We start from the raw sequence: 24,545 nt of genomic DNA on the forward strand, positions 1-24,545 counted from the left end.
TCTATTTAAGTATGGCATGCGTGACACAGGTGCAGAATTCCCCTCATCATGTGTGTGCAAGGCGCCTCTGAAGTATCTGATTAAATGCAAAAAAGTCTAATTGGGAGGAAGGAAAAAATGAAGGTGGCCTGATGCAGAAAAATGTGATGAGAGCCAAGGACAGAGTCTCTGCTTTTCTCTGACTCGAGGAGAATAGCCAGGGATTGTTCTCATCCATCAGTGGTGAGAGAGGAAGCAGAGATGCCTGGGCACTTGCCAAAGAGAAAAGCCTCTGAGGATCTAGCAACTGGTCTGGGGCAAGCGCGCACACAGGATGGGCCTCCTCTCCTGCAGTGAGAGGCTGGTCTGAGGGCCGTTGGTCAGGGGTGACTGGTTCTCACAGAGCACAGAGGTTCGGCCGGGCCTCTCCTGGGTACACGCACAAACCTGCTGCAGCAGGAACTGTCTCCAGAAATACGGCTGCAAAGAAAGGTGATACACAACAACAACTAGTAGATCAGAAAAATGTGTTTTGGTGACACTGCCTGGAGGATTTATGAAAGCGTTCAGTCACAGTATCATCACAGGAGAGGCAGTAAGAAGCATTCAGAGAGGAGCAGCTAGAGGGATTAATGAAATGTGAGACAGCAAGGCAGACGGCAGAGAATCCTAGAAGGCCATGTTGGATGGTAAAAGCTGGAGAGGAGAAGGTTCTTTCAATAACAGAAGCTGTTGGAAAAGTCTGAAAGAAAGCAGATGTCAAAAACTAATGAAAGAAATACAAGACTGGAAGAAAGTTACAAAGAAAGCATGAGGAATGGGGGATCTGGCCCCTAAAGGCCAGGGAAGTGGTTCCAAAACTTTGGCATGCGTTAGAATCACCCTAGAAACTTGCTGAAATGCATATCCCCAAGCCCCATTCCAGAAACCCAGATTCAGAGGGTCTTGGAGGAGTCCAGGAATGCTCATTTTAGAGATACCAAGGTAGGGCAGATGGAGGCTGTGTGTGGAACACACTTTGGGGAATACTGGCCTTGAGAAACCGATTAGTTGTTCATACCAGTGTCATCCTACCTTGGTTATATATTTAAAGAGGATGGCGATTCTTTTTGTCCTAATGCCAGGCACAAATAAGTGTGCAGAAATCAGTCTCCACCCTGGCAATAAGCATCGTGGGGAAGAGACCTCACGGACAGCCAAGCCTAGTCACTGCCCACCACTTCCCACTAGGCTTAAAAGCAAAGTCTTGGTTCCCACTTGGTAGACTGGATAGTTAGAACTTATATACGGCACAAAAACGGAGAGAAGGAAAAGGTTTCTATTCAACTCAGCTTTGTTATCCCAAGTATTTGGTGTTTTAAAATAAAAGCTTTGTGGCAAAAGTCGCTATTCCCTGCAAAGGGCAATGCCTAGGACTGAGAACGTACTTTCGGTGTGGACTAACCTTCATTTCACATTTCAGAGTGTGGATGTGTTTTATGTGGTAGAAACCACCGGTTCACGTGTGTGTGTATGTGTGTGGGGGGGGGGGTTTGTAGGAGTAGGAAAACATCACTTCTTGAGGAGAAGGTTTCTTAAAGAAAATCAAAAGTGACCATTTGTTAAAGGGAAAAGAAATCTTTAAGTTGGGAGGAGAAAGAGGTGACAGCCCTTACGCTGCAGGTAGATGAGGAAATGAGAGGAGTAATTCCCTCAGGGGAAGGGTCGCTGTTTAAAGCTTCTCTCTTTGAACAAGACCAACTACTAGTTGGGTGAAGCCACACAGAGCAAACCCCAACTGTGGAGTCCTGTACCCAAGGGAGGGCGCCGTCTGTGAGGGAGGGATAACTATTCCTGCAAACCAGTGTCATTATGTGATTTATCTTGGTCTATCTAGGTCTGCCCACCCTAAAAAAGAATCTTTGAAGACTTCAGAGGGTAGAAAAAAGGTAGTCCTGTGTCTTGGAAATCGAAATAGGGATTGAAAGTGAAAGAGAAAACTGAAGTCTAATGAAAAGGAAAGGGAGAGTAGAGGGAAAATGCCCCTCTTCATTGCCTGCTGCCCGGACATGGGGCCCCTAAGAACCCAGCCTCCTCTTCTCTCCCTTCCACTGACCTTGCCCTGTCAGCCTCACACCGTCTCCTTCTGGAGACTGCCGAGTCCTTTGTGAAAGTGGTCTCCACTGTATGGCGGCCCCACTCCCACTTCCCTTCAGCTTATCAAAGCCTGAGCCTGACTTCAAGGCCCAGCCCAGCCCAGCGCACCTTCTTCACCAAAGAGCCCTCGCTCAGCTCTCCTTTCCTAGCCAGAAGCCTCCTCTCCCTTGGTCCTTCCTCCACAACACACTGTGGGGACAGCCCCTCCTGGAGCAGTCTACACGGCTTCTACTAGGTCCATACGTGTAGTTAGTGCTCCCTGCAGCTGGGTGGGGAGCTTCTGAGGTCAGGTGGGGGCCGTGCTTAGCCTGGAGTAGGCTCTCAGCTCAGGTCTGCAGGAGTCTCTGCATATGTGCTTCCCTGAGGACTTGCAAGGCCTCGCTCACCCAACATAGCATCCTTCAACTACATTTTAAATGGCACACTTACCCTGCTATTGCAAGAACTGAGCGTGCCTCTTTCCTTGGCTTATTTTCCTCTGAGGACAGTGGAGGTTGTGGGGGGAGGTATCAGAGGATGATAATGTCAATGGAGAAGCCATACAGCATGATGTGAATTGTCAGTAGTGTCAGCAGCCCAGCAGCCCCTCACAGTGGCTGCCTCTGGTGCAGACCACTTTGTTAGGAAGAGCTATGTGGAGGGGATTTTTTTTCTGAGTCACCTGCTGCTGCTTGTGCCTCCAGCCTCACATTTAAGCATTATAATAACAGGATCTAGCTTACCTGCACTCTCCAAATTACCGTTACTCCACTGGCCTCACACAAAGATGGAAATAGACACTGCATTGTGCTTCTGTTTAGCTCTCCCTAATAATAGCTAATGTGCAGACTGGAATACACACTGCAAATATAAAATGTTATGTCAATGCTAAGTTGTAATGATAATAATCCTGCAAAAGTGTAGTGGAAGGAATTTCCATGAGCAATTTGAGGAAGATTGCTGCTTCTGTGGTGATAGAGGTGTTCCTGAGAAGCAGATCGATTATAGTTTGTTGGTACCATAGCAGGCTCTCCAGCAGCAGACTGGCCATGTGGCAGGCACCGCACGATGCTTTCCGACTATGTGCTGGACACCGATGGCCGCAGCAGCCCACGGACCCAGTGCTCTCATCTGGTTATCTGAGGGTGGGGCCGGTCCCTGTCTCTGGCCTTCCTTAGTCCATTGAGACCTTGGGGACAGGGTCTATGGGAAGGTGGGTTTCTGCCACCTTGACTCTAACCGAAGGCACAGAACACTTACAAAAGCAGAGCATAGATGAATTCAGATGGGTGGGGTGGGCGCTCTAACTTTGGTCCTTCAGGAGTCCCTAGCGCAGCGTAAGTCCTGGGACACAGCTCTCTTAATGGAGACTTGTTAACCACCTGAGGCTCGGGAGCTCAGTGGTTAGTGGCATTCTCTGTGTCTCTGAGGAGACAGACACAGGGCAGAAGGAGAGAGCCCTAAGTGGTTTGAGTCAGGCCTCGACACTGCAAGAAGGGTGAGTTTAACTTACATGTGGATCTTTCCCAAATTTCTCCTGTGGAAGAGATATGTGTGTTTATTTTAAAGTAGGGTCATCTCTCCACTTTCACGGAAAAGCCTCTCTCCAGCAGAACACTCAGCAAACAGAGCCAGGAGTGGAATGTTTTACCTCTGTTAGGAACAAATTAGCCACGACTGTCATGTCCCTGGTTTCCTCCTCTCTCGGGCTGCAGCACTTACCCGCCCTGAGGCCACCCCGATACGTCAAGGAGTATCGGTTCCGGAGCTGCACTTGCTGAGTCTAAACCCTGCACCTCCAACCAGCCGTGCAACCTCCGTGGCGCTCAAACTCAGTCCCACGCCCTGTAAAATAGAAATAGTCATCATATTTACTATGTGATGTCTTTGTGAGGGTGAAAGGAGATTGTGCAAATAATAGGCTTAGCACACTGCTTGGCACATAAAAACTGTTAGCTATTACCACCACTGTTACCATTACTATTGCTATTACTATTACTGCTGCTGTTACTTGAGGAAAACAGAGTCGTGACTGTACCTTTTGCCCAGATCTCCCCCTCACTCCCTGACAAGGTGCTCAGGGCATTGGGATGGGGTTGGGACAGGACCACCTTCACAGGTGCAGAGCGTGGACCTGGGGTTCATACAAAAGAAGGTCAAGGAATCAAGCCAAAATGTCAAGCCAAGCATATGTGGTTCCTTAAGACGTATTTGACCAAACAAGCCAACCGTAACCCCAGTTCAGGAACCAGGTGATAAGAACGAGCCATGGTCTGAGCCGCGGTCTCGGCCCCAGCATCATCAGCACCGCCTGGGAACCTGGAGGAATGCAAATTCTCAGGCCTTATCCTGGACAGACCAAACTGGAAACTCTGGGGGTAGGACCCAGAAATATGCATTTCAGCATGCCCACCGGGGAAACTGATGCCGGCCGATATTGGGGAAATACAGGGTTAGAGTTACACCAGCTATTTTATAAATAAGTCCCAAATTTTCTGCGGCTTAACAACAACAACAACAACAAGAGTTTATTTCTTGGGCACAGAAGAATCCAAAGCAGATCTTCTTGGTCTATGGGCACCTTTCCTCCATGGGGTGATTCAGAGACCCTGTTCCCATTCCAGCAGCAGGAAGAGAATGAGAGACTGCAGAAGGCACCCATCACTCCCCCTCACATCCATCGGTGAGAACACTCCATCATCATATGGCAACCCCTGGGGCCGTCACCTCTCAGGAGCAACGCTGCACTACGCAAAGAAAAGCATGACGCTGGGCACCCAGCGTGCTGTGTCTGCCACAGGAGAGCACCTGGACACCCAGGCGCCCTGCAGGAAGAGTCCAAGTGTGGGAGGCAGATGCAGCTGGAGAGTCCCTAAGTCAGCAGGCCATTGGGGCTGGAAGGCCAACAGATATCATGGAATATCCTCCAGGCCTCGGGCCCTTCCAGTCATCCTGTGTCCTGGACCTATCGGCACAACCACCTCTCTGGGCAGCAGCCGATGAAATCCTTGCAAAAGACTTTTTTTGCATGTAGGAAAGAAATGCCCAGTTCAGCAGTGTCCTCCCAGCTGAGGTGTGAGGATGTTCAACACAGAGTTTTCCAAAGACACAGAGAAGAACAGTTCTTGAGAAATCCAGATATTGTTAAAAACAATATGTTAAAGTGTTTTATTATTTAGTTACATCTTGCCTGAGCACGAAAAAGATATTAACATACTGTCAGCTTACTGGGACATAACCCAAAATAACTTACATTTTTCATATAGTGCTAATTATTTTTCTGAGGCTGGCTCAGGCTGGTAAGAGAGAGATTTCAAGGCTTTCACCAGATTATTTACTTAAAGAAGTTAAGCATGCCATTATCTGTTCCCATGGAAACAGAGTAAGTAATAGAGGAGAGAGGGGCAGAGGTCACTTCGACCATAATTAATATAAAGAATAATGGTTTGTATAGAATCTACTAAAGGGTGCAGTGAAGTGCTGTAATACCTTTAAACCTCTTCTTCGGAGGTGCAATTTAATCTTTGGATCAATTTTCATACACTAGCATCACTTTGGTAATTTTAGTGGGCTAGTGCTAATTTTTGAAATGTGATTTAATCTTGTTAAGCAGACTTTTTCCAATGGTGTTATTTCATTTTTGATTCATTCAGAAAATCCCAGTAACCAAATTTGTCTAAGTCCTGAGCAAGTATAAATCGATGACTGCCCTGGCCTTACCCTTGTATAGGCCACAGCTCCTTGCACAGGGCTTCTCAATAAACAGTTGACTGGTAAGTGAATTAATGATAATCCAGAGGCACCACTAGATTCAGCAGTGCCTTTAAAATCACCGAAGGAAGGTTTAATTATGTTCAGAATAGTTTACAGTTAAAGTGTCTTATTGTATTCTTTTTTTTTTTAATTGAAAATTCATAATCCACATGTGGTGGCTCTTAGCTAAATATTCCATTTATTGGAACACAGTGCATTTCTCAGGGATTCTTACAAAAAGATGCGTACTATAGTTTATCTTTAATCCTTACGCTTATTTGAGTAGTGGATTTGTTGTGCAGTCTCTCAAGGGTAAATTTTATCATGGAAACTTGATTACACATTTTCAAAACTGTTTAATTTAATACAGTGTCCCAGAAAGAACTAAAAAGGAAAAAAAGAAATGAAAGAATGGAAATTTCAAGCTTCTGAATTTTTAATACACTGAGAAATGATATTAAGTTAGAAATTATTAGGATTTTGTTTCTTTTAGAGTCCAAGAAACATAATCTCGCTTCCTCCCGGAAGCCTTGTCTGAGGGGTAGATTCCAGGCTGCAGCGTGACACTGAATAATGTTTACAAACAGGTGGCCCCAAGTTAAGTGAAGTCAATGTACAATTTCTCACTCTTTAGAAGATAACCACTTTGCTGCCACATGAGTAACCAAATTTTTTTTTGCAAATATCAAGCTTGAAATCATTTAATCAGGAATGTAAATCAGTTATGTGCCCCAATTATAAAAACTTTGATGGGATTGGCTATGGTATTGATTTTTTTTTCGGGGTGAGGGTGGATGAGTTACAGCTGCTGGGTTTTTTTTACATGTATATATAATGATATCACATCCTATTCCAGACATGCAAACAACATTGTATCCTACTTGGCAGGAACAGTGGTCACTTGGCTTAGCCAGGAATAAAAACTGTCAGCAGTGCCATTCCACAGGCTTATAAGAGAACCCCTAAAATAATGGATGGTGCACTCTTCTATATGTATTTATGTTCAGATAATTTATTTAAATAATGTTGCTGGCACATGCTTTATAGCTGCTTGCATTTTGCTACACAGATTTCAGCATATCCTGCAGACTATGCAATTCATTTGGAAAATGTAATTTCCATCCCTGCATACTAATCGATTTCTTCACAAACACCTGCTATCAGTTATGATAATAAAAATGCCACTCTGAATTGAAAAAGGGCCAAATAGAGCTTCCAAAGGAAATGAGTTAAGTGTCTTTGAATGCTACTAAATGTAGTAATATGCTTATGTAGTGCCAACACTTTTGTCGTCATTTGCATTTTCTGTAATTTTGCCCTATTACAACATCCCTCTCTCAAATGATGCCTCATAACCATTTCCTATGGATTGGTAAACTGAGTTATCGGGAATTGGTGTCTGAGGGTGTGGACCAGATCTGAAATTGGGCTGCACAGTGTTAGAAAGCACCAGCTCATGCTCCTCGGGAAACCCGGGCTCATTTCTGATTTTATGAGTAAATCCCTGAAAACTGTAAAATTGGCTGTTCCTTGGTTTTGCACACACATATACACCAAATAAAATTTCCTTTATCCATTCTCTTCAGCCTCCAGTTCATTCCACACACCATTGCCAAACTAATCTTCCTAAATGACCAGTTTCATCACGTCCTTCCGCTGCCCAAGCACCTTCAATGGTTCTCAATTGGCCTCCCCATTGAGCCCAGCTCTCTAGCTTGACTTCTGAGCCTCCATCTCTCTCATCACCTGAGATGGCTCACCTGCCTATCACTGCTTCCATAGGGACTCTTGCCTTTGGGTCCAGCTTCTCTCCTTCCTGCCCCAAATATTCTATCTTCAGTTCCCATCCCTGTGCTTTGCTTATGCTCTTGCTCCTCCATGTCCTTCCCCAGTTCTTGGGCTTTCATATTTTAAAGCTGTCTTTTATTATTCCAGTATGCATTTTTCTTTCTCTTCTCTGAACTCCTATAGGATGTATTCCCTTGTCATAGACGTTGACACTCAGTTGCTCATTTATTTATTCATTCAACCAACATTTATTGAGTGCCTACTATATGCCAGGCCTCAGGCTGTCCTCTCTTCCTTTGAGAAGAAGTATTAATGTCCTCTCAAATGTGTCAGTTTCTGTTATATTTTAAGCTCCTTGAGAGAAGAGACACATTCCATCTCCTCCTTTTGTGATCCAAGATGCCCAGACAGGCCTGGGCACAGAGTACGTATGCAGTAAATGCTTGTTGACTAATTGATTTGTGATGGTTTGAGGTAGGAAGGTTTCTGGTTGATTGCATGCTCTGTTTGATTAGTATTGCAGCGTGTACAGTAGATAGATTATCATTTTGCAAAGTAGAATACCATAGAACGCTCAACTGTAAAACTATTATTAACATAATCTGATGTTTGATATTTGAGGAGAGAATTCACTGGGGTCTCAGAGCACCTCAGTAAAGATCTATCATCACTGTACTGTAATGTGCAGGCAGAGCATCCAGGAGGCTGGCCTGGATCTGGGTCTCTGATTGGGATGGGGAGGAGGATATGGAAATAAGCATGGACTGAGAACCTGCTGTGCAGTAGGCTCTACGGCACAGTTACAAACCAGAAGTTACTTCTTTGAAGAAGTTTCTGATAACAAGCTCTTAAAATTTTCTTTCACTTTTCTCTTGCTTACAAAAGTAGAGAATGAATTTTCTGTGGGAGGAGGAAGAAAGTATGGGAAACTGCTGGGAGAGTAGAGGGGGAGAATTCGAGACTGGTTTCGAACAGCCTGGTAAGAACTAAACACACCTGGACTGGCAGAATAGCCCAGTGACTGAGAGCGAAGAGGCCTGAGCTTGAAGACTGTCGATGCTGTTCTCTTTATGGGATCAGACAAGTTCTTTCACTTCTCTGTGCCTCATTTTTTTCATCTATAAAGCTGGGGATAAGAGCAGCACCCGCATCATAGGCTAGATGGAGGATGAAGTGAGTTAGTTCATGGGGAGCCCTTGGTCCAGAGTCTATTGTATGGTGGGTGCTCAGCAAACTATTACTATTATTGGAGAGACCACTAAACAATAAGCTGGAAACTAGGGCAAGGGATTCCTCACCCTTGATTTTGTTTTGTACCATTCTCTCTTCTCTTTTATTAGTTTCAGTGATTTCTGAAGCCCTGTGATATGTAAGACCCTGAGTTAACCGTCTCGGTTTCTCAGTAAGATGGAGATGTGAGTGAGGTCTGAATCTACACGTGGAGAATTTTAAGTTTCAGGAAGGAGTATTAGAGTAACCGGTCAGCCTTGTAGGAAAAAAGAGTTTTAATCTGTTGGTGAAACAGATGGAACTAGGTTACCATTCTGAAAGGAGTTGGAGAAAACAATTTGTGCAATTTGTCCCAGCAGCAGGGCAGGGAGGAATGGTGTGCATATAAATTCCTCTCTCCCCTGGGCCGCTGCCGCATGCCTCAACCTGTGGAACCGCTGATTATTTGAAAGAAAGCGGCACTCCAAGGAGCTAAGCAATCCTGCAGAAAGGGAGAGGACAATAATGGGGGAGATATGATTGTTGCCTGGAACTCGGAATGCCGTCATCACCTACCAACACATACTGATTTCTGAGAGGGTGCCTAGGATTAGGGAAGAGGTCAAGAGACAAGAATTTGGAAGGAATTAATCCTGTGCCCACAAGAAACATTCATACAGAAGACAGGACAAATAGAATAGATAAAAATTCTCAAAGAAGTGATGCTCACCAACTGCAAACGAAAGAGCCCCAGGGTAAGGCATTTCAGTTGTTATCTCTGAGCTGGTATGAACCTTAAGAATTTGGGTGAGAAACTCTTTCCCACTGAGGGCTCCTCAGTCTAAGCAAGAGGGGAACTCACTTGAACTTGTCTGTCTGTCTTCCAGCCCTGGCTGCCCAGGCCTACGCTCTTAAAGAGGAGAATGACAGTCTGCGTTGGCAGCTGGACGCCTACAGGAATGAGGTGGAGCTGCTGAAACAAGAAAAAGAACAGCTTTTTCGAACAGAAGAAAACCTCACCAAGGACCAGCAGCTCCAGTTCCTGCAGCAGACCATGCAAGGCATGCAGCAGGTACCCGGGCCCAGGGTTGTTCTTTTTTTTTTTGAGCGAGAGAGGGCTGTGTGCATTAAGTGGAAGTGAAATGGCAGCCACGTGCCAGGAAAGGTGAAGGAGAAGAAATGACAACTGACAGCTAAGTTGCTAGGAGAGGAAAGTGCTAACGACTGTTTGTGCAAGGGTGGAATCTGGAGGAAAGCCAAGCTAAAGAAATACATTGAAAAAATACACCCTCAAGGTAGGAAATAGGGGAAGAGAATACAGGAGATTGAACGGTTTTGTTTATGAAATGTAGCCTCATGGCAAGTGGTCAGAAGATCCTTGCCGATCATGACGCAAGTGTTTTGTAATCTTAGAACTTTTAAATTAAAAGCATACCCGCTGATTTTACAAAGGCATGACGAGTTTGTTTGTTTTCAAGACCAATGAAACTGTAAACTATATTGTTTTCAATTCTTCTGGATTGTACTAAGGATCTAGTCAGGTTCTGTGAACACCCTACGTATTTAGGAAATGTTTATTGATAGAATGGTTGAGGCACTGGAATTTAGGGGGATAGATAACTTCAGTAACAGGCCAGTATCTGTGCTATTGTTAAAGAGTGTCAGACTCGAACCTGGTACACTCAAAGGTACGTATTTCCAGCAATTGTTAGAAAAAGACAGAGCTGTGGATTTTGGAAGAAGAAGGAAGATGGCCTGTGGGAAATGAGGAGTTGAGAGGAGGGGAAAACCTGAGCACTGGCAGTGGAGGAATAGAATCAAAGATTCATAGCTGGATTTCTACCTGCAAACATCCATGAATACATGATACACTTCAGGTGTTTGGGCCTTTGCATTATCTTAGAATAATATAGCATAAATTATCCACGTGGGTATCTTTTTATTACACTTCTGAATATATAAATCTAACCACTTTTCTGGGAAAAAAAAAGACTGTTTTTATTTAAACAAGGGAAATATAAGTAGGATGATGGGAAATTAAAATATATAGCGAGTTGGATATTTTTAAAAACTCCCCCATCCATCTTCACTGCTCTCTAAGATCAGGAGCATGAATTGCCTACAAAAGTGTTTTAATGATCAGAGGTAACTGCTGCAGAAACATTCGCCAAGCAGGGAAAAATAACTGAGAGGAAGGGATCTAAAAAACATGTGCGGATTGGGATACAGACAAGTTAATGACAAGTCACAGAAATTGTGTCTTTAGCATCTCCTGCCATTTTAAAGCAATTTTTGAGTCTTTGCTTTGCGTTCTAAATGGTTGATGTTCACAGTGTGTGTCAGACAAATCAGTGAGATTTAGAGGTCAGAGCCAGCAATGTCATTACAGTCGTTGCTCAGGTCCCTGCACTTGGAACTCGGTGTAACAGCTGCTGTGCGAGGTTCCCAGGGTCGTCCATATGCCCCAACATTGGGTGTGTGTCGGCGCCCTTGCCAGGAGCAGAGTCTGTCGATCTCCCCAAAGACCAGGACGCCAGACCTAGCCCACAAGCTATTGTGTCACATGTCATGCAACGGGACCTCTTTTCCTCCAGAAAAGGTTACCCCAGTTGCTTTAAAAGTTGATACAACCTTTAGGGTGGTTGAAGATTCAAATCTGAAAGAAGTCAGAGGAGGCAGGGGTGAGCTCGTCAGTCGGGGAGAAGTATGATGGGGGTGTCAGGGCCAGGCACTGGGGAGCCACGTGCCTGCCCATCCAGGAGCAGTGTTATAAATCACCACTGAGCCACAGCCCCTCAAAGGAAGTATGTGGTTGTCGCAGCTTCTCATACATTTGCAGAATCCTTTTGTCAGGAGGAAATGTCCTTTAGGATAGGTTTTTTTGTTTTGTTTTTTGGGATTTTGTTTTGGTTTGTTTTAAACAACAGAAATTTATTGTCTCAGTTGTGGAGGCTAGAAGTGCGAGATCAGAGTGTCGACAGGGTTGGTCCCTCTGAGGGCTGTGAGGAAGACTCTGTTCCATGTCTCTCCCCTAGCTGCTGGTGGTTTGCTGGCAATCTCTGTCCTTCCTTGGCTTGTAGACACATCACCCTGCTTTCTGCCTTCATCTTCACATGGTGTTCTGTGTGTGTGTGTGTGTGTCCAAATTTCCACCTTTCTTAAGGACACAGTTTGTATGGGATTAAGGGGCCCACGCTACTCCAGTATGAACTCATCTTAACTAATGACCTCTGCAATGACTCTATTTCCAAATAAGGTCACATTCTGAGACGCAGGGAGTTAGGACTTCGCCTTATAAATTTGAGGGGGACACAATTCAATCAATAACAAACACATAGTAGATAGTCAAGATATGTTTGTTGAATGGAGGAATGAATGGACGAAGGCACAGAGGTAAGAACTAGCATGGTGGCTGTGGGGTGCTCCAGGTAGTTTGGGATTCTTGGATCATAAAATGCAAGGCGGGGAGTGGTGAGAGCTGATGCCCTAGAGGTCTGTGTAGCACCTCCTTAGCACATGGGAAGCACTAACTCAATGGCAGTGGTTATGATTGTCATCTTCACAGGTTGTTAGGTGGATCCATGGCAATCTGTCTGGCAACACATCTCTAATATAGTTTTTAAATATATGTGCTTCTTAAGAGTCATATTTCTACCTTAACATCACTTGGAATAAATTACCACGACTTGCTAATTTGAGCCCCACTGCAAAGAATCGTCCTGACTTTAAAACCTACTCTCAATCTGTCCCACTATCCACTTTCTAAATTAGAAAATCGTGATTTCACAGGAAAGTCAACAGATAGAGGAGGGGTTAGCCTCCCGCATGTCTTTGTTTTCGCAATCCATCTATGGGAAATTATTCTGTAACAAACATAAGAAAATGAAGAGTCTTAACAGCCTTAGAACTAGCGTACAATTTTTAGAATTGCCTTCAAGTTTAGCCAAAAGTTTCTAACCTTTCTTCTTTTAATCCCTGAAGGATATGTTCACTAACATCACACAGTTTCCCATGTGTTCATGAGGAAAACATCATGGGCAGGGTTCCTAAAAATGGAAAACCCTTGGGTGACTTTGTCTGGTTGTTTCTCAACCTACCCCTACGTTATGTGGGAGTCACCATTTAATTTTAGAGTTTTCACACAAAAGGAAATAATAGCTTGTATCCATGGTAACACGGTAACCTGTACCTGATCTTAAGCTGGCCATGAAGTTAACCTGTCTCTGCCACACAGATAGTGAGGTTGTTGGCTTTCATTTATATCTTTAGGTATACAAAGAAAGAATATACATATGTTAAACTCTTATTTATCTTTAGATTACCACACTGAATTGTTTTCTTAGGTTTATTGAGGTAAAATGTACATACGATAAAAATACTCTTTTTAGGGATACAGTTCTATGAATTTTGACAAATTCATACATTCATGTAACCAACACTATCACAGTCAATATATAAAACAATTCCATCACCCCCAAAAATTCCCTCATGCCCTTTTTTAGTCAACCCCACTCCTGGCAACCACTGATTTGTTTTCTATCCTTATAGTTTTGCATTTTCCAGAATGTCATATAAGTAGAATCGTACAGTATGCAACCTTTTGAATCTGGCTTCTTTCACTTAGTATAATGAATTTAAGATTCATCCATGTTGCTGTATATATCAGTAGTTCATTCCTTTTTATGCTGACTAGTATTCCATTGTAAGGAAGAGCCATAATTTGTTTATCTAGTCACCAGTTAATGGACATTGGGTGATTTCCTCTTTGGGGCAAATATGAATAAATCTGCTGTAAACATTCCCTTACAGGCTTTTTGTTTGGATATAATTTTTTATTTTACTTGGGTAAATACCTAGGAGTAGGATTGCTGGGTCATATAGTAAGTGTGTTTAACTTTTTGAGAAACTGCCAAACTGTTTCCCGAAGTGTCTATACCGTTGTGCGTTCCTATGGGACAATATGAGCATTCCAGTTGCTCTGTGTCCTTGTCAGTGAGCACTTGGTATGGTCAGTTTGTTTTGTTTCTTCTTTTTAGCCACTGTAGTAAGTGTATAGTGGTCTCTCATTATGGTTTTAACCACACCTAAATTTAAACAATATTTATATTTTCATTCATGAGGAAAGGTCAATATGTCATATTTTTAAATAACTAACTTAAAAATCAGAATTCTTTTTGAAGCCATGTATAAATCATATTGACAGGAGTGATAAATATTCAGATAACAATAGGATACCATTGTAAGCTGCTGATCATAAAACTGTATGTGACTAATGATGATTATGTCAGAAGGCTCCCTCATAAATACTTTAAGCCGATGCTTTTTAATAATGTTAGCAAATGTCGTCTGAAGACCAGCTGTCTGAGGCCAGTAAACCATTGGCCCATGTAGAGCAGTGGCTCTCTGACACTCTTGGCTTGACATCAGTAAAGACCAGAGCTAGTCAGCTGTCTTGATAACTGTCAGCAAGGGAAGATCAGAAAAAAATTTGGAAAAAGAGGATTATTATGGTCAGCACCATTTTAGAAATTAAGTAACAAGTGTTTTTTCCTTTGTGCTCAAAAACGAACATATCTGTGATTTTCTGTATATGTATCACAAAACTTCACTAATTCAGACTAATTTTATAGAAGAGAAGAAATAAAATACTATTACCTTCCTAAGATATAAAGTAAACCCACTGGTTTTGCCAACTGTTGGTCAAGAATTGGTCTCTGGGATATATATTAAGAAATAAATGGGGCCAGCCCAGTGGCGCAAGCGGTTAAGTGTGCACGCTCCACTGCGGCGGCCCGGGGTTCGCCGCTTTGGATCCCGGGCGTGCACCGATGCACTGCTTGTCGAGCCATGCTGTGGCGGCGTCCCGTATAAAGTGGAGGAAGATGGGCATGGATGTTAGCCCAGGGCCAGTCTTCCTCTGCAAAAAGAGGAGGACTGGCAGATGTTAGCTCAGGGCCGATCTTCCTCACAAAAAAGAAAGAAAGAAAGAAAGAAATGAAGGCGTGTTGAAATTAGAACATCAGTGAGTGCGTCCGCCCACTTAAGTATAAAGTTAAGCATATCTTCTGAAATCTTCTTTAAACTATTCAATTGCTTAGTAAGTACTTTCTTTAGAGATAGTGAAAAGTTTGTGCTCAATTCCTCTCCCCAATTCATAGGTCATGAAGTCACATGTCAGAATTCATATGTCAAAGTCCGGATAATCGTAGCAGCAGGAGCGGTACCAAGAGTGGTGATGATGGTGGCTGTGGTGGTGAAGGCGGCTATGGTGGTGAAGGTGTGGTGGTGAAGGTTATTGTGCTAATGAAGGTAACTGTGGTAGTGATAATGGCTGTGGTGGTAAAGGTGCCTGTGGTGATGGTGGCTGTGTGATGATGCTGGCCATGGTGGTGAAGGGGACTGTGATGATGAAGGTGACTGTGGTGGTGAAGGTGGCCATGGTGGTAAAGGTGACTATGGTGTGAAGGTGGCTGTGCTGATGAAGTTGACCGTGCTGATGAAGGTGACTGTGATGGTGATGGTGGCTATAGTGGGCACGGTAGTGTTTTTTGATCATTAGAAAATGTTAGGGAAAGACATAAAATGAGCATATCCAAGAAAATTTTAGAGAATTTTATTTTAATTCTGAAAAAAAGCTTATCCCTTAAAAACTGTGAAAATCCTCAGAAGCCCAGCAGGCCCGCTGCTCCCAGTGGACTTCAAAAGCTGCTACTACAAAGACCTTGGGCGGGGTGCTGCAGGTAACAGGAGTTCGCAACAGGAGTCTCTCTGTTTTCTTGATAATTTTTCACTTTTGTTTTCTGTTTCTATTTTCTTTCTGAAATGCTCACCAGTCAGATAATGCACCCAGGAGGCTGATGCTCTGTGCTCATTATCCTTTTTCTCATATTGTCTGTTTAAACTTTATCTTTTATCCTTTCCATTGAAGTTTCTATTTGATAATCACATTATTTTATTTGCAAATGTTATTTCTGTTCTTTGCTTATTGTATTTTCATGCAATCTTCCTCTTATTTTTTGATTGCAGAATGTTCTCAAATCTTTTTGAGAATACTAATTAGAATTTTTTAAAATTCTTTTTGTTCTTGAATCATTTCTATTTATTCCAGGGTTAGTTGTTTGGGTTTTGTGTCTGTCTCTTTCATGCTACAGGTTTCTTCTCATGTGAGGTGATGCTTGGTAGTCTGTTTATATGTGAGAGTGAAGAGCTTAGTTTACTTTCCTAGGAAGCTGCTTGGGTTTGCACACTGCTGAGTCCGGGTCTCCTCCATGGCTGAGTCTTCCTCCCAAGCAGTGGCTCATTGACTGGCAGGCTTCATTTTAAAGAGAGTTGGGGATCCCATAAATGCCAGAATCTGTCACACACTAAGAACTCCCTGGAACTCCCTTCCCATTCTCTTTGCTCTTTTAAGTTTATTCACTGACAGACATTTTAATGGAGTGTCTGGAGGAAGGAAAAACAAAAAGCAAACACACATGAACTGTTTCTGACATCTTGAACAAGAAGCTGGTTCAGGGGCTTTTACCTTTAATCCAGTCCTTGAATGAATTCTTGGTCAGAGTGGCCCAGTGAGGGGGTAGGGAAAGAGTATTACAGGTTATTCTGGCTGTCCAGAAACATATGGGGAAAAGAAGAACAGCAGACAAATTTTACAAATGTCTGAGAGGAAGGAACATGGGAACTTAAGGCAGGAACATGGGAACGTGGGAACTTAATATTCTGTATTTTGGAATAAAGATAGCTGCTTCAGGATGAGGAGGCAGATACACAAATTAGAAATGTTTTAGGGAGGAGGAAAGGAAGACAAATAGGAAAAGGCTGACATGAAGAGGCTGGAATGAGTAATAATGATAGAGAAATGGTTCAATTTTTCTCCATTCTATTTTGGTTTTTGCCCTAGAAGAGAGGAGGAGGCAGGGAATTGATAAAAAACTGATGGTATGGAGGAAGGCAGGCCCAAGCTCAAATGGATGTGCAGAGTAGAAAAGTAGAGGCTGTCCCAGATGGAGGGATGAGAAGGATATGCAGAGAGAACGGACAATGCAGTGGGAAGAACAGTTCAACCTCTATAGTTTCAAAAAAAGGGAGAGGCCGGCCCCATGGCCTAGTGGTTAAGTTCGCACGTTCTACTGCAGAGGCTGGGGTTCACAGGTTTGGATCCTGGGCGTGGACCTGCTCACCACTCATCAAGCCATGCTGAGGCGGCGTCCCACATAGAAGAACTAGAAGGACCTGCAACTAGGATATACAACTATGTACTGAGGCTTTGGGGAGAAAAAAAAAAGAAACAGAGGAAGCTTGGCAACAGATGTTAGCTCAGGGCCAATCATCCTCAAAAAAAAAAACACCAAGAGCAAAAAGGACCCAACCCCTCATTCCCCCACCCCAATAAGGCTATCTTCCCCATGGCCACTGGGCTGGGATGTGTAAGACAGCCTCTCAAAAGTGCCTCCCCTGCATGGCACCAAAACACTTCCACTATCTCAAACTGTCAAACAGGTCATAAAAAAAAAAGGGAGGGGGAAGAAATGACACAAACATAAACAAGAAGAGAAAAAGACAAATTTCTCTAAAAGAAGAAATTCAACATTTTTATAATGATAAATTACATTTTAAGAGCTTTTGTGAAATATTTAGATATGAACTAGATGTAGAAAGTGAAAAACTAAAGACTGATTAGTTTGGAATTTAATTTGCAATATATTATGAAGATCTTTCTAAGTAGGTTCATGAACCTCAAAATTGTTCAGTTGGAAGGAAGAAATAGCACATATGTGATGTGGTTGATGATGGTCTGGTTGATGATCTGCTTGTTTACTCATTCAAGAAGAAGCTTGTAACAACATTATCATAGTATCTTTAACATGAAAACATACATCAGTGCAGAAAATAATTCAGGATCACTGGACATGGCAAGACAGTCACAGTATTACAGCGTAGAGAAAGGGGCTTTCTTTTAGACTTTCATGTGCAAGTAGTAAAACCTTCAGTTTTAAAAAGTTCAAAAAATATGTGTGTGTAAAAATACACAGTCATACATATATAAAAATCTGGAATCTTTATAAAGTGTGGCTGCAGAGACATGCCCCATGTTTATTTGATTCTATTTCAGCTACTCAGATGAGCTTTCTTACTTTCTGAATAGAAAACAACTCACAAGACATTTCTTACATTCACGTTAAGACTTACACATTTTACCTGTATCAGAAAAATCCTAAAACATGAACATCTCTCATATGATGTAGCTTTAAAAAGGTTCAAGGACTCGACATCAAGGTTCTCAGTAGCTGCCAAAATTGGGGCCCACCATCTTCTTCCTTTTCTTTCACTTAACTACCCAGACTTTGTAATTTCGTTTCCTCCCCATTCTTCAGCCAAGTACCTTGGGATGGTGCAGCCCTTGTGATGGTGATGATAATCCTCGTTTATAATTCGGTGGCACCTTTCATTAGGCTGCTAAAAGTCACCTGTAGAGTTCCTACTGGCAGTATGTGCATTCTCTAACATTTGCAGATTGCATTCCCTGGCACATCGGAAGAAGGTATGTATCCCACTTCAGTGTGAGACTCTTGAAGGGATTGTTGGGTACATTTGGAACCAGAAATAGAAACCAATTCTCTAATTCTTGGCCCAGGGCTTTACATTACAAAGCCCTACCTGTTTGAAATGATCGCACCTGACATCTTCTAGGGGGTTTGGGAGTTTTTAAAGCGCATTCCCATTTGACTCTGAACAAGATACAAAGACTAAAAGTGAAGGTATTGTAGAGCAAACCTCCCTATGTTTTTTAGCAATTTCAGACAAGGATGGGCTACTGGGTGTCTTGCTGTTTCCCTGGACAGAGACCTTAAGATAAGGAAGGAGATAAGCTGCCTTCTTGCCACCCAAGAGGTGCCAAGCTTCTGCACAAGAAAATGAAAATACTGAACCAGTCGAAGGAAGAGGTGGCTCCAGCTTGATTGGTTTCTGTACAACTTTGCGAAAGTCAGCCTGTCTGAACCTCAGGTTCTAAATCTGGAGAAGGGGTCCTGCCAACCTCAGTCAGGGTTTGTTGCAATAAAATGAGGTCATATATGTGAACACATTTTGAAAAGCTGTTGTACACATGCAATCTGTGATTGCCACATTCCAGGTGAAAATATGAAGAAAGGTAGAGGTTTAAGAGAAAACTCAGGATTTGCAGAGTAAGTCTGGACAAGTCGAGGTCTGAGCTTCCTGATATTGGGGTAGTGGGGTGGCCTGCACTGTGGCTCCAATGCCCCTGACAGCAGGGGGACCCACTCTTCACAGGTAACTCCTAAGAGCACCATCACATTATTTCACTCAATGTTCACAACTCAGGAATATGTGCTTATCCTGGTTTCTCAGGTAGGAAATTGAGACCTAGAGATGTCTAGTGACTTGCCCAGGGTACAGCATGTACCTGGCAGAGTCAGAATTCCAGCTTACATCTATGTGACCACAGCCCCTGTGTTCTCCGTGGTAGCCCATAAATTTCCCCAGTCTACTCTGGAAGTGGTGCTTCAGAACCACAGTAATCGTGAGAGCCGAAGACTGGGAAGCTCCACCTTCCTGTGCTTGTGGATTGCTAGAAATATTATTGGCCAAAACCCATTGCCTGTTTTCTGACTGTCACAGCCCCTAATGTGGTCTTTACATTAGCAGAGTAAGTGCTGGCAAAAATAAAGTAACATACATGCAGCTTTTATTTATTAAATTTGAACTGTGAAAATAAATCTCTTCACTTCTGGGAAGGCAAAGAGAAGCCCTAATAAAATTTAACTATGGGAGGCTCCATCTCATCATTAGTTATCCTGCTCTGCCATTAATTAATTTGATCATCAAATGCATCCTCATTAGTAATCATCCCTTCTAAAAATAATGAGGATAGCGGATGAATCGATGTAGGATCCAGGGGTAGAAATAATGGCATTGCCTTGCAGACCATTAAAATCGTTTGGCTTCTGCTTTTTGCTGCTTTCCCCAGCATCTGCAATGGAAAACACTGCATCTCCAGTAGACTTGCAGCCATCCCCAGGATGAAGGAGCTCCGCTTTTCCCAACAGTCAGCCGCAGTCCTTGGATGACCTTTGAATGACCCTTCCCTCTACCATCTCTTTTGGAAATTGCCTCCTGACTCAAAGGCCATATCATGCCAAGAGTACCAGATTTATAGTGAAATGGATCTTTTCTTCACTGTAGTAAATCAAAATGGGCTTTTGCTGCAGACACACACTGGCCTTTTACTCTGTTTGACCATTGTCATTTCTCCCTCCAGCCACGGGTGCTAAAATGAATCCTTGTGCCCTTGTGGTCTGGCCTTGACTTCATTTCTTTATAGTCTGCCAGTGCAGAGAAGTAGCCTCATCGCTGAAGCCCTGAACCTGGACAGCACACATTGCCGCCTGTATACAGCAGGTGTCATGCTCCCAGCCAGACTGATGTAATTATCCATCTCTGAAATTGGGCCGCAGTGGGGAGGGAATCGTGCTGCAGGGCTTCCTCCACGCAGCTGGTTAGGGGAGGAAACATGAGGATTAGGAAGACCAGCCAATTTCCTGGTCTCCCTGGAAAGCAGGGAGGAATGTGGTGGGGGCGAAAGAATAGAACATGGAAACAAAGGGGAAAGGTGAAGAATGAGTCCGAGAAAAAAGAATCCTCTTCATCTGAGTAAGAGAATAAACAGAGAGCAAGAGAAACGTAGGTGGGTGCCACAGTTTTTCTGGGTCTAAGTTTGTCATTTCAATTTTTGTTGTTTCCTTTTTACAAAAGAATATATGCTCAATGCAGAAAACTTGAGAACACAAAAGAAGCACATAAAAGGAAACAGAAACCATTTCTAGTGTCACTACCCAGATATAACTATTGTTAACGTTTACTTATATCCTGTCCGTCTTTTTCCCTATGTACACATAAACAGATAGTGTTGACCATTTTTAGATATTGACCAACAGAATAGCCAATCTGAGTCAGTTCAAGTTTCTGGAATTGTAACCAGAGTGTGGAATTGGGAATTAAGTTCCAAGATGTTAGATGGGTAGTTAAAGACTATGTTTTCCCCTCTGTTTAACAAAGCACCCTGAATAGTCATCAAGGGAAACTTAAAGTTAGTGCCCAATCTGGTCCTCACTCTACAGACCACCCATTTCACTCAACTGAGCATTGAAAAGATCCTGAAGTTCTTTTCTTAATGCAACTTGCTCAGTTTGGTAATTCTCTCTCTGGCTTGTGTGCTGTTTCATCTCTGTGTGTCTCTGTGCCTTCCCACCCCTCTTATACACACATACATACACACACACCACACGCTTAGTAAATAGCCACAAGAGCTTTATTTTCTGGAAGTACTGGGGAAGATAGAAAAGGGGAAAGTGTATTTGAACTCTGGTTGTAGGTTTCCAAGGAAGGGGTGTTACAAGTGGTGCTCATAAATGAAAAAGGAGCAAAGTGACTTTTCAAAGCTTTATTATCACTTTTTTTCTTCTTCCCTTTGTTTTCTTAATTTATTCTGTCGCCCCATGCATACACATTCCATTTTTTATGTCCTCCTCCACCACCACCACCACTACCTTAATTTATTTTAAGCCAGGTATCGCTCAGGTATTCCAGTCAGAGGGGCTTCATTGGCAAGCACGGGGACTCTCGTTCATAGTGTTAAAGATGTGTATTTTCACCCGTGATTTACATTTTATCCTGAGTAAGTCATTTCCTGAGCCAGTGCATAACACATTTTTCAATCATGTGTGGTATCTGGCAATTTTGTCCTTCACTAATTCTCCGTGCACCTTGTCTTCCTTTCTCCTGGGTTTATATTTCTTCCCTAGTGGTTTGTATTTCTTGTCTTCAGTGCTACTCACAATTTATTTCAGGAAGGTTTTGGTAATGACCTAACTGTAAAGTCCATAAAAAAGCTGTCATGCTGAGTGTCTCTTTACAATGTAATTCTTTTCCCCAGTAATCCTCCTATTTTTCATTTAGGGAGAAGGCAAAAAGGGGGTTCATGATATAATTTCGCCACTCTACATCTGATAATATGAGCTCAGCTTGATTTCAGGGAATTGCCAGACCATTTAAGGAGCGCTCCCAGGTCTGCTCTTTCCCTCATGGGCCCTTAGGTCTTAGATGATTAGTCTGGTCTTTCCAGTCTGCTTCTCTGCCCAGCTGGTGGTTGACTTGCTTGATTTTAAGTCCAGAATTTGCTGGCCATTTCTCATGTGAAACCCATGCTTTGCTTTGGCCACATGGTCTACCCACAGTATAAAAGCAAGGTAGAATGTGATGATAATGGGAATTCTGCTTGAGATATAAAATTTGGACTGGATATGGGCTTAACTTTACCACTATTGTTACAGCAAGAAAATTGCAAAATACAGAATGTTATAACTAGGAGGGACATTAGTGAGCCCTAATCCAGCCCACTAATTTCCTGGTTTTAATCAAATAGGTTAAGTCACTGAGCCAAGCTCCCCCCTCCAGGCTCACCTCCCACTGCCCTGGGCTCCCATTCCTGGTCCTCACCTCCTTCCTCTGCCTCCTCATACCTGCTTGGATTCTGAATCTATTCCTTTTACATTCATTTATATCCATCTCCTATCCCCCTGAAAAATGAATTGAGACACAGAGGCTCTGATTTTCCCCCTACATGTTAAATAAATGTTTGTTAGTTTCTTTTTTCTTCTGATATTGGAGTTGAAATTAATTCTGGCACCTAAGACCAGTCTTTTATGGCTAATTTAATGGCACATCCAACAACTATCTGAGTGAATGAATGAAGAAAAAAATTGCTGAGTCACCATACACATTTATTCTCAGTGACTGAAACTCTAAACCAACTTCCCTGATTCTTCATCTCTGCCATTTTCCCTACTCATGCCTAAATAATTAATAATCTCCTCTCACTGACTGAGTAGAACTAGCTTTCTGACAAGTCATTGTTGAAGTATAAGGTTTGATCAAGTCTCTCTGTCTTTAGAGGTCACGAATACTCTCTGCTGGTATTGAGGATCCAAAGGAGCTTATGAGTCACTGCCCTCATCCAGGGCCACTGTGGCCCCCGGACTCTGATAAAATGCCTGTAGCTCAGGAAATAAGCCACAGTGTTTTCATTTGTGCTGAGTGTGTGTATGTACAGTCACAAATGTTTCTGTTCAGACAACATCTCTCTGCTATCGAAATGCTTCAACAGCTTTAATGAGTCCTAGGAGATGACATTTTTATTTGTACCAAGCTTATCAAGGAACCAAGGCTTAGAAAGAGCAGACGAGAAGCCTCCAAACCAGGCAGTGCAGAGCTTAAAATTTCTTCCTAATTGTTTTTCCTAATGTTGAAAGAGATTTTGTCACAAATGGAGACTTAAAGGACAATGGGGAACATGCTAACTCCACTCTTTAGTGAAAGACCCTAGAAGATGTCAGGGAATAGGGACACTTTTCTAAGCAGCTCTGCTGTTTCCTCCTTCTTGCTGTTCCAGCCGATATTTGTAGTTGACGAAGCATCTCCATAGAACTTAACCCCTATAAGCTCTATGGGCAGGACATATACAGAAAACTACAAGTTTCGAACATACCTAGAATATTTACAAAAATTAATTCCATACTCAACCTTAAAGCAAATCTCAACAAATTTCAAAGGAGTGCTATCATATTTTCTGACCACAACAAAATTGTTAGAAATCAATATCACAAAAGATAACTAAAATAAATCCTATATATTTGGAAATTTAAAAACACATGTGTAAACCTACAGGTCTAAAAAGAAATCAGAATTGTAATTTTAAAATACTTAGAAGTAATTGATAATTAAAATATAACATATCAAAACTTGTGGGGTGCAGCAGAAACAAAACCTAGAGGAAAAATTAAAAATTTTAAATGTACTTTTTAGGAAAACAGAAATCTGGAAACATGAGTAAGCATTCAACATCCAACTCTTATTTAAAAAGTATAAACAAAGAAATAAGGATAAAGATAAGGATACAAATTACTAAAATAGCAAATACCATGTAATAGAGAAGATCAACAAAGCCGAATGTTATTTATTCCAAAGGACTAATAAAATGGAAAGTCTTTGGCAAGATTGAGTACAAAAATAAGAAAGACCTAATAAACAATATTAAAAATTAAAATGAGATACAACTACAGATGTGACACAGATCAAAGAGACATGAGAAAATCAGAAATAACTTTATGACAAATTTTTAAACTTAGGTGATACAGACAAATTCCTATAGAAAAAATACATTATCAAAATTAAATCAGGAAGAAATAGAAAGCCTGAATGACAGCATTAGAAAATTAAATCACTAGCTTAAAATCTTACATCAATGCAACAGACCCAAAATGGCTTTTGACAGGCAAGTTCTACCAAATATTCAAGGAAGATTATGCCAATCTTTTACAAACTCTTTCAGAGAACAGAAAAGAAGGAAACATGTCCCAACTAATTCATAAGGCTAGTATACTTGATAACAAAACTGAACAAGGACACTAAAAAAATGGGGAGGAGGGATTACGGGTCAGTCTCAGTTATGAACATAGATTTAAAATTCCTTTTAAGGCCGGCCCCGTGGCTTAGCGGTTAGCTGCGCGCGCTCTGCTGCTGGCAGCCCGGGTTCGGATCCCGGGCGCACACTGACGCACCACTTCTCCGGCCATGCTGAGGCCGTGTCCCACATACAGCAACTAGAAGGATGTGCAGCTATGACA

At 42.4% G+C, this 24,545-nt stretch overlaps 1 protein-coding gene across 1 annotated transcript in view; it reads left to right on the forward strand.

Annotated features, from left to right (window-relative positions):
* ENOX1 (ecto-NOX disulfide-thiol exchanger 1) overlaps positions 1-24,545 on the forward strand; it is a 259,199-nt gene that overhangs the window by 170,018 nt on the left and 64,636 nt on the right. The window contains exon 10 of the mRNA XM_058548228.1: positions 9,732-9,916. Coding sequence (XP_058404211.1) covers positions 9,732-9,916 — 185 coding nt within the window. The remainder of the gene's footprint in view (positions 1-9,731; positions 9,917-24,545) is intronic.

The sequence above is a fragment of the Diceros bicornis genome, chromosome 9 (assembly GCF_020826845.1).
Source record: "Diceros bicornis minor isolate mBicDic1 chromosome 9, mDicBic1.mat.cur, whole genome shotgun sequence".
Lineage (NCBI taxonomy): Eukaryota > Metazoa > Chordata > Mammalia > Perissodactyla > Rhinocerotidae > Diceros > Diceros bicornis.